General features: G+C 45.4%; 2 protein-coding genes across 2 annotated transcripts in view; both read right to left on the minus strand.

The window, feature by feature from the left end:
• The window catches only part of LOC148068490 (titin-like), a 30,949-nt gene extending 24,414 nt beyond the window's left edge, over positions 1-6,535 (minus strand). The window contains exon 1 of the mRNA XM_087804800.1: positions 24-6,535. Coding sequence (XP_087660926.1) covers positions 24-6,387 — 6,364 coding nt within the window. The 5' untranslated portion in view covers positions 6,388-6,535. The remainder of the gene's footprint in view (positions 1-23) is intronic.
• Positions 6,536-6,712: 177 nt separating this feature from the next.
• Positions 6,713-10,947, minus strand: part of LOC148068491 (titin-like) — a 68,713-nt gene continuing 64,478 nt past the window's right edge. The window contains exons 118-122 of the mRNA XM_087804615.1: positions 9,912-10,582; positions 8,149-8,903; positions 7,501-7,608; positions 6,878-6,972; positions 6,713-6,788 (exon numbers count right to left, since the gene is read on the minus strand). Of these exons, the coding sequence (XP_087660741.1) occupies positions 6,713-6,788; positions 6,878-6,972; positions 7,501-7,608; positions 8,149-8,903; positions 9,912-10,582 (1,705 nt within the window). The remainder of the gene's footprint in view (positions 6,789-6,877; positions 6,973-7,500; positions 7,609-8,148; positions 8,904-9,911; positions 10,583-10,947) is intronic.

A 10,947-nucleotide genomic window follows, 5' to 3' on the forward strand; every position in this document is an offset into this window, starting at 1 on the left:
TTTAAATGTGATTATTGGTTTACCTGTAATCTTCGTTCCCTCCTTGGTCTCAGCTGGGATACCTATGCCATATTCATTCTCACCCACAACCCGAAAGTAGTAGACCTCTCCCTCTTGAAGATCTGACACCTTATATGTCAGCCTGTTGCAGGTATCAGTAAGTCTTGTCCAACCTTTCTTGCTGGCTTCACGGATGTCTACCAGATAATTTTTTACTGGTCCACCACCTTCATTTTCTGGAGTATCCCAAGTCACAGTTGCAGATGTCTTTGTGACATCTTTCACCTCGATACAGGAAGGAGGGCCAGGTGAATCCAAGACTCTTACATTGAGTGTCAATGATGCAGTTCCAGCCACGCTTGACAAAGTGATCGTATATTTGCCAGAGTCATCTCGAGTAGCTTTTTCTAGTGTAATGGAGGAGAACGTGTCAGTGGTGTCTATGACAGCCCGGACCCTGAGGTCAACGTCTGACTTTGCCCAGGTCACATTGGGGATGGGTTTGCCTCTGAATGGTACAGTCATTGTAAATGAACTACCATCCCGAACGACAAGGGTCTTTCTCATCTCATTGCTTATATCGAAGAATGGCTCCTCCTCACTCTCCTTGGCCACCTGTCTGTCTGACTCAGGACTTGGCTCACTTGCCCCAATCTTGTTGATAGACCTGACAACAAAAACGTATTCAGCCCCAGGTCTAAGTCCCACTACTGTGAACTCTGTGTTTCTAGTATTTTGCACTCCAACAGTCCATTCATCATCGAGGGTTTTCCGATACTCCACTCTATAACCAGTCACAGGTGCCCCACCATCAAACAGAGGTTTACTCCATGAAAGAGTAACAGTGGTCTTTGTGGAGTCAATGATTTTAGGCTTAGCTGGTGGTGAAGGCAAAAACTGTGGATCTTCAGCTTTGGTCAATGGACATGGGATGCTGGGAGCACTAAGTCCTGCAGCATTTTCAGCAAAAACTCTGTATTCATAATCACAGCCCCCACGAAGGTTAGAAGCTTTGACTCTTAAATCATAAACAGGTTTCTTATTGACACGGCACCAGCGCAGTCCGGTCTTTTCTCGCCTCTCTATGACGTAGCCGGCAATGCTGCTGCCTCCATCAGAAACTGGTCTTTCCCAACAAATGGTCATTGCTTCACTGGTCACTGAGGTGACCTGGACATTAGTGGGGGCAGCAGGTACTGTAAACGGATCTATGGCCTTTGTCGCATCACTCTCCAGAGGTTCGCCATCGCCGTACTTGTTGACTCCTCGAACTCTGAATATATACTCATTTCCTTTCAGCAGCTTTGTTACTTTACAGGTCGTGGCCTTCATGTCTCCATAAACAAGAGTCCAGGCAAGGCGACTGGTCTCCCGTTTCTCAACGATGTAGTGCATGATTTCCGCCCCACCGTTCTCTTGCGGGGGTCCCCAGGTTATTGTGCATTTTTCTGCGGTTAGACCAGATACTGCTAACGGTCCTGATGAAGGCCCAGGTCTGTCTAAAACTTTGCAGTTGATGGCCACTGCTCTGGTTCCTGCCACATTGTGCAGGGTAAGCACGTACTGGCCAGAATCTCTGCGGATTACATCTCTGACAATAAGTGTAGTTGCAAAGTTTGTGGAAGTAACTTCACACCGAGCTTTGGCATCAATATCCTTTCCATCCTTTGACCAGGACACAACTGGTAGTGGGCGGCCTGTGATTTCAGCGTCAATTTGAATAATCTCCCCAGCTTTTACTACAACCAGTTGTCTAAACTTGTCCTCCAAGATAATAGTGGGTGGGTCCACATCATCCTTGACCGTGATGGCTCCAGTGTTATGTGAAGGCGTGCTCAACATATCTGCAGAATTTTTAGCGATAATGTGAAAATCATACTGGACATCTTCTGTGAGACCAGTGACATCAAATGAGGTTTCCTGGAGATTATTGAAGTTGCACTTAAGCCAGCGACCATCAGGTAGCTCCTTGCGCTCAACAATGTAGCCAGTAATCTTGACCCCTCCATCATACTCTGGTTTATCCCAGAAGAGGGAGACTGAGTTCCTTGTGATGTTTGTAACACGGAGATTTCGTGGAGATTCACATGGATCCCTGGCTGACACAGGTTCACTGGCCTTAGTGGAAGATCCAATTCCAGCAATGTTCTCAGCATAAACCCTAAACTGATACAGCAAGCCTTCTTCAAGCCCAGTCATCTTAAATTGGTTCTCTGCAAGAAGCCCTCTGTTGACCTTTGTCCAAAGGATACTGCTCTGGTCTTTGCATTCAATGTGATACCCAATAACAGGGCTTCCACCATCATTTGCTGGTCTTCCCCAAACAACTAGCATTCCTGACTTTGTCGCATGAGAAACATGGAGGTTAGTCGGAGGAGCTGGAGGTTCAAAGGGATACTGAGCTACAATAGGAGATGAGTCGATAGAAGGACTCTTGCCATATCGATTTTCAGCTGCAATACGAAATTGGTACTCTGTTCCCTGACTAAGACGAGACACCTTAATTGATGTTCTGGCTACTGTGGCAGACACAATTTGCCAATTAGTTGTAGTTGTGTCTCTCTTTTCCACTACATAGTTGTTGATTTGGCAACCACCGTCATAAGTTGGGGGGTCCCAGGACAGACAAATGAAGTCAGCACTCACTTCATCTACCTTGATGTTGCTGGGTGATCCAGGTTTGTCCAGGATTATCACAGTTATATCAGCTGTTTTGGTCCCCACAGAGTTAGTCAAGGTCATTTCATATTTTCCTACATCCTCCTTGGTTGAGTCCTTGATTAGAATCTTTGATGATGTTTTGGAGGTGAGAACATTGACCCTGGTTGTTTGCTTCAGTGCATGGCCATCCTTCTTCCAGGTGACTTCTGGTTCAGGTCTTCCTCTGAATGGTACATCAATCTTAAGGTCTTCCCCAGCCTTTACACTGTATGTGTTGAAAAGTAGCTTGATAGTTGGTTCCATTGTGATGTCCTTTAATACTACGGGGGTAGCTAAAGGCTTGGCATCACTGGTGCCCTTATCGTTCACAGCAATGACCCTAAATGAGTATTCCTCTCCAGTCGTAAGTCCATGAATTGTGGTCTCGAGGGCTTTAACTTCACTGCACACCGTCCATTTGTCATCACCCTTCGGCTGCATCTCAACAATGTAATTTGTTATCTTGCTGCCACCGTCATGATCTGGTTTCTCCCATGATAGGGTCACGGTATGACGGGTCACATCAACTAATATGATTTTTCCTGGAGGCAGTGGAGGCTCTGATATTTTAACTTGATCCGTAGAAGCTGGCAGACCCACACCAAGCTCATTTACAGCTAGAACACGGAAGTAGTAACGGGCTCCCTCCTGCAAATCTGAGATAATGAAGGAGTTTCTTACACAATTGTTGCAAACGCTTGTAAATGCCAATCTCTTCTGCTCTCTCTTTTCTACAATATAATGGGATATCTTGGCTCCACCATCAATAAGTGGAGGCTCCCAGGAGAGGGAGACTGAATTTCTCTTGACATCTTTGACCTCTAGGTTTGTTGGAGCACTTGGGGAATCAAGAACTCTTACATTGATAAATGCTGACTTGGAACCACTAAGATTATCCAGGGTGAGGACATATTTACCAGTATCAAATCTGTCAACATTTTCAATTACCAGCATTGTGTATGAGCTTGTCACGTCAATCTGTGCACGCTCGTTCAGATTTCCTTCTGCCTTTGACCACCTGACCTCTGGCTCAGGCTTTCCTTTGATTGTCACAAACAGACGAAGGGTAGCTGTGGCTCGGACATTGACCATCTTTCTTAAATCGGCATCCAATTCGATTTCAGGAGCTTCAAGCTTTTCCGCTGCGATCACAGACCCAGGGAGGTCAACATGTTCACCCACTCCCTCACAGTTGAGAGCACAGATGCGGAAATTGTATTCTGCATTCTCCTTCAGTTTCTTAACGGTGTAGTGTGTTTCCTGAACTCCGGTGGTTGGAGTGCATGTGACCCATTCATCATCCATTGCTTCCTTCATTTCGACTATGTAGCCACTGATGGGTGCTCCACCATCATATATGGGCCTGGACCAAGAAAGGGAAGCTGTTGTACTGGAATGGTCAGTTAATTTAGGATTGTTTGGAGGCCCTGGTGGGTAAGTACAATCACATGCTTTGATGTATTGGGTTGGTGAGCTTGGTTTTCCAACACCTGCAGCATTTTCAGCAGAGACCCGGAACTCATAAGAGTGACCCTCTGTGAGACCAGTACATCTAAAACGTATGTCGTTCAACCTCTTTTTGTTGCACTTACTCCATCTAATGCCATCCTTGTCACGTTTTTCAAGTATGTATCCTTCAATTTCGGCACCTCCATTATCCTCTGGTCTCTCCCAAGTCAGTACAATCGAGTCCCGAGTTATAGCACCTTCCTCTGGAATTGAAGGGGCACTTGGTGTGGTAAAAGGATTTCGAGCAATTACGGGATCAGATTCTAGTGGCTCCCCAATGCCATATTTATTAACTGCTGTCACTCTGAAAATGTACTCGTTCCCTTGAAGCAGTTTTGTGACTTTGTAGCTGATTGCCTGAATTTTGGGCTCCACCATAGTCCATGAAAGACGACTAGTCTCACGTTTTTCAATAATATAGTGTGAGATGCTAGCGCCGCCATCATGAGAAGGATGGCTCCAGTGGAGATAACACTTTTCAGCTGTTACTCCTTTAATTTCAAGCGGCCCATCTGGTGGACCAGGTCTGTCCAGGACTTTAACATTAACAGGTATCATCTTCACTCCTCCTACATTGACAAGTTTCAGTACAAAGTGGCCTCCATCCAGTCGGATGCAATCCTTTACTGTCAAGATGGTATGAGTAAGTGTGGTCTTTATTTCCATTCTTGGTGTGGTTTTATCGATCTCCTTCCCATCCTTTAACCAGGACACCTCTGGCATTGGCTTGCCTGTGTAGTCAGCATCTATCACAAAACTGTCCCCTGCATGAACGACAGTGAGATCCTTGAATTTAGGATCCATAGTAGCTTCTGGGGCTTCAATCTCATCTTTAGCAGTGATTTCCCCTGTGCTCTGGGATGGAGCACTGGAGATACCAGCAGCATTCCTAGCAATGACTCTAAACTCATAAACACAGTCCTCTGTAAGCCCGCTAAGTGTGAATTGAGTTTCAATAATGTTTGTGAAACTGGCCTTCATCCAGCGGGTGTCTGGATGCTTCTTTCTTTCAATCAAGTAACCTGTAATTGCGCTTCCTCCATCATACTGTGGTCTAGTCCAATGCAGTGTAACATGATTTCGGGTGATTTCAATGGCCTCAGGTGTGCCAGGAGAGTCACAGGGATCCCTTGCCACAGTGCTCTCAGAAACTTTGCTGACTGGGCTAAGTCCAGCAATGTTTTCTGCACAAACTCTGAATTCGTACTCAATACCTTCCTCCAACTCTATGGTCTTGAAACGTGCATCTGGGATAAGCAGCTTGTTGAGTTTAGTCCACAAAAGACTATTCTTTTCTTTTCTCTCGAGATGATAACCCAGGACTGGGCTTCCACCATTGTTGGTTGGTGGTTTCCATTCTATGACCATGCTATCCTTGGTTGTTGCAGAAATAGTTGGTGTTCCTGGAGCTGCAGGCACACTAAATGGATACTGAGCAATGACACTGGGGGAGATTATAGCAGAACTCTTTCCATATCTATTCTCAGCAGACACTCTGAACTGGTATTCAACTCCGGTCTTCAAGTTGCTGACCTTAATTGTTGTTCTTGCAATTGTAGCAGAGACTATCTGCCACGAGGTTGTTGTGGTGTCTCTTTTCTCTACTATATAGTTGTTAATTTGACATCCTCCAGTGTACTCAGGAGGCTCCCAGGACAGAGTTACATAGTTAGAGCTTACTTCATCAATCTTCACTGGACCAGTAGGAGGACCTGGTTTTTCTAGAATTATTACAAGAAGTTCTTCAGTTGCTGTTCCAATACTACTGGTGGCAGTTACTGTGTATTTACCGGAGTCATCTTTATTGGCATCCTTAATGTAGAGCTTAGTAAAGGATTGAGTGCTGGACACATTTAGCCGTGTAGTTTCTTTCAGAGCCTGGCCCTCCTTCTTCCATTCAACTTTGGGCACTGGGCGACCGATGACTGGAATTTCAATTTTTAAATCTTCACCATTTTGTAGACTGTAAGTGTTGAATGCCATTTTGAAACCTGGTGTGACAGTGACATCTTTTGCAACAACTGGAGCAGCCAATGGTTTGGGATCACTCTTTCCCTTGTCATTGAACGCAGTTACTCTAAAGAGGTACTCATGTCCGGCGCTAAGGCCTGTTACTGTGCCTTCACAAGTTTTTGATGTAGCTGCAATTACCCACTCATCTGAGCCAACCGGCTGCATCTCAATGTAATAGCCCAAAATCCTGCTGCCTCCATCATGAACTGGTTTCTCCCAGATCAGTGAGGCCGAGGTTTTAGTTACTTCTGTTAGAGTGATCTTTCCAACAGACAAGGGAGGCTCAGAAGTCTTAACTGAGTCTTCTGTCTCAATTGGCAGACCCACACCAAACTCATTCTCGGCTAAGACTCTGAAGTAGTAAACCATTCCTTCTGTCAGGCCAGTAATGCGATAGCTGGTTTTTGTGCATTTGTTGTCAACATTGGAGTAAACTATCCTATTTGACTCACGCTTCTCAACTAAATAGTTTTTGATCCTTGACCCACCGTCAATCAGAGGAGGTTCCCAAGTCAAAGTCACACTTTCTCTCTTGATGTCTTTTACTGTTAGATTGAGTGGTGCTCCTGGGGTGTCAAGGACCTTTACCGAGACAAAGGCCGATTTGGTACCAGCACTGTTTTCCAAGTTGAGAATGTATTTTCCAGCATCATACCTGTCACAAATATCAATAGAGAGCTGCGTGTAATCATCACCTTTCTCGATCTGAACTTTACTTGGAAGCATCCCATCGTCTTTTGACCAGCTAATCTCTGGGGCAGGACGTCCTTTAAAAGGAATGGAGATTCGCATTGACCCTCCGGCCCACACAACTACCCCCTTTCTAAGTTCTGAATCAAGAATCATCTCAGGAGCTTCAATTTTATCTAAAGGTTTTATTACACCCAAGAGCTCAGAAGGTTCTCCAACGCCAAGCTTATTGATGGCACAGACACGTACTCTGTATTCCTGATGCTCAACCAACTTTGTGATTGTGTATTTAGTAGCTTTAACCCCGAATGGTGGAGTACATATTGTCCATTCCTCTTCATCGACTTTGGTTATTTCCACAGCATATCCTTGGATGTCACAACCACCATCATAGATGGGTCTCTGCCAGGCTAAAGATACAGAGTCTTTTGTTGTGTCAAGAATATGAATGTTAGTGGGGCAGCCAGGTTCAAAAGTTGGGTCACAGGCCTTCAGGTAGGGGGTTACTGTGCTTGGTTGACCAACTCCAGCTGAGTTCTCAGCAGAGACCCTAAACTCATATTCATGATCCTCAGTGAGCCCCGTTACCCTGAAGCGCAGGTCAGTAACCCTGCGTTTGTTACACTTGGTCCATCTGATTCCAGCTCGGTCTCTTTTTTCGACAATGTAACCAACAATCTCACTTCCACCGTTGGCCTGTGGTCGATTCCAGCACACAGTCATGGAGTCCCTGGTAATGTTTGTAATTTCCAGCTCTTTAGGTGGACTTGGGGGGATGAATGGGTTTCTCATGATGACTGGCACAGATTCGAGTGGCTCACCTTCACCATATTTGTTAACACCTATAACTCTGAAGATATATTCATTTCCTTTCAGTAGTTTTGTTACCTTGAACATTGTAGCTCCACAATCTCCCGTAACTACAGTCCAGGCCAAGCGGCTTGTCTCTCTCTTCTGAATGATATAGTGAGAGATGCTTCCACCTCCGTCATGCCTTGGTGGCAGCCAGGACAATGAGCATTTCTCTTCACTGACATTGCTGACAGTTAATGGTCCTTCTGGTGGGCCCGGTCTATCTAAGACCTTCACAGTAAACGGCACAGTTTTGGTGCCGGCAACATTAGTTAAAAGCAATGTATATTGACCACCGTCCACTCTGATAGCATCTTTCACAACAACCAATGCCCTAAAATCTGTGTTTTTGATTTCAGCTCTCGCTGAGTTTTCGACTTCTACATTTCCTTTAAACCACTGGGCTGTAGGGATTGGTTTTCCTTTAACATTGGCCTCCAGAGTGAAGGTCTCTCCCGCATTGATGACCAGAGTCTGGTTGTACTTTGAATCTGTTTCATAGTTGGGTGGGTCAACCTCGTCCTTGGCTGTAATAGGGCTTGTGCTCTGGGAAGGCTTGCTGATAGCACCAGCTGCATTCCTTGCAATGACTCTAAAGTCATATTTATTGTCTTCTAACAGCCCTGTGACTGTGAATTCATGATCAATGATATTTGCAAAACTTGCCTTCATCCACTTTCCTTCAGGGAGGTCACGCTTTTCCACCACATAGCCGGTGACTATGCATCCACCATCATACTGTGGCGGTGTCCACCTCAGCTTCACTGAATGTCTTGTAACAATCACTGCTTCCGGACAACCAGGTGGGTCACAAGGGTCACGAGCTACAAAGACCTCTGATACTTTGCTGCATTTTCCAATACCAACAATATTCTCTGCATAGACTCTGTATTCGTACTCAATTCCTTCCTCCAGAGGAGTCGACTTAAACCTACAGTCTTGAACCAGGGATTTGTTGATCTTGGTCCATAGAATACTGTTCTTCTCTTTACGCTCAATATGATAGCCCAAGATGCTGCTTCCTCCATCTGATGGTGGTTTATGCCACTCAACCACCATGTAATCTTTGGAGTATGAGGACACGAATGGCGTTCCAGGGGAACCTGGTTCTTGGAAGGGGTACTGTGCAAGCACAGGCTCTGAATCAATTGCATAACTTTTTCCATATCTGTTTTCAGCATAAATTCTGAACTGGTATTCAGCACCTGTCTTCAAATTAGCCACCTTTAACGTAGTTCTGGCCACAGTGGCAGAAACAACCATCCAGTTTGTTGTGGTTGTGTCACGCTTTTCCACAACATAGTTGGAGATTGGACATCCACCAGTATAAGATGGAGGTTCCCAGTTAAGAGTGATACTCTCTGCACTTATGTCATCCAATCTGACAGGGCCTGTGGGTGGGCCTGGTTTGTCAAGGGTAACGACTTCAACAGTTGCATCCTTCGACCCAAAAGGATTATAAACATTGATGCTGTACAAGCCTCCATCCTCTCTGGTCGCATCTTTAATGGTGAGTGTGGTTTGCTGAATAGAATCCGTCACATTTACTCTGGTTGTCTGCTTCAAAGCTGCGCCATCTTTATTCCAGGTGATAGTTGGCCTAGGATGACCTGCAACAGGTACTTCAATCTTTAAGTCGTAGCCCACTTGAACACTGTATAAGCTAACTTTAGGTCTCACAGCAGGTTCAATCACAAGGTCCTTTGCAATTACTGTCTGAGCCAACTGTCGAGGGTCGCTTCTTCCCTTGTCATTGACAGCCACAACTCTAAACTGGTATTCTTCTCCTTTCAGTAGGTTAGTCACAAGTGTTTCCAGTGACTTTCCACTTGCACAAACAGACCAGACTTCACTGTCTTTAGGGGCCATTTCAACCTCATAGAAACTGATTCGGCTCCCACCATCATGCTCAGGCCTTTCCCAGGTCAGTGTCACAGTGCTATGAGTAACATCAAGCACACTAACTTTTCCAGGTGGTTGAGGTTTCTCAGATATTTTGACAGGATTCAAAGTTTTAGCAGGAAGCCCAACACCATATTCATTCTCAGCCAGAACTCTGAAAAAGAAAGTTCCCCCCTCTGGCAAAGGCTCAATTTTCCAAGTCATCTTATTGCATGTTGTTATTGGAGAGTAAACCTTTCTGGTACTCTCCCGTTTCTCTACAATGTAATGCTTAATCTTTGATCCACCATCTAGCAGTGGAGGCTCCCATGTAAGAGTGACAGAATTCTTAGTTATCTCCTTCACCATGAAATTATTTGGAGGGCTAGGTGAGTCCAGAACTCTGACGCTGATGAAGACAGACTTCACTCCACTGGCATTCTCTGCAGTGACAGTGTACTTGCCACTGTCAAACCTGTCGACATTTTCTATGACAAGTGAGGCATAAGTGCTGGTGTTGTCAATTTGAGCGGTCTCTTTAATCTCACCATCAACCTTGCCCCATTTGACTTCTGGTGCTGGACGTCCTCTTACAGGAACAAACAACCGCAGCGTGCTGGCTGCTCTGATGTTGATCATTTTTCTCATGTCAGCATCAAGATCAAGATCAGGAGCCTCAAGCTTGGCTTCCATAAGTACTTTTCCAGGGACATCGGCATGCTCACCAACCCCAACTCTGTTGATAGCACAAACTCTGAAGTGATATTCATGCTTCTCCAAAAGTTTGGTCACAGTGAACTTTGTGCCAGTGATGCCAGTAGGAGGGGTGCACATGAACCACTCGTCTGATGCTCCATTAGAGGCCTCAACAATGTAGGACTGAATCTCGCAACCTCCATCATAAATCGGTTTACCCCATATCAAGGACACAGTGGATCTGGATGTGTCAACAACTTTCGGATTGTTTGGTGGCCCAGGCTTGAAGACGGGGTCTAATGCTTTGTAATATACTGTTGCAGGACTTGGTGTTCCAATGCCTGCAGCATTCTCTGCAGCAACCCTAAATTCATAGCTGTGGTTCTCAATCAGCCCTGTGACCCTAAAGCGAAGCTCACTCACTGTGCGCTTGTTGCATCTGGTCCATCTTACTCCATCCTTGTCACGTTTCTCCACAACATAACCTTGGATTGCACTGCCACCATCATTAGTTGGTCGCTCCCAAGTCACTACCATTGAATCTTTGCTGATTGTGGAAATGTCAACCTCTGTCGGTGGGTGGGGTGTCAAGAATGGGTTTCTTGC

Source organism: Callionymus lyra, chromosome 12 (assembly GCF_982586985.1).
Source record: "Callionymus lyra chromosome 12, fCalLyr1.hap1.1, whole genome shotgun sequence".
NCBI lineage: Eukaryota > Metazoa > Chordata > Actinopteri > Syngnathiformes > Callionymidae > Callionymus > Callionymus lyra.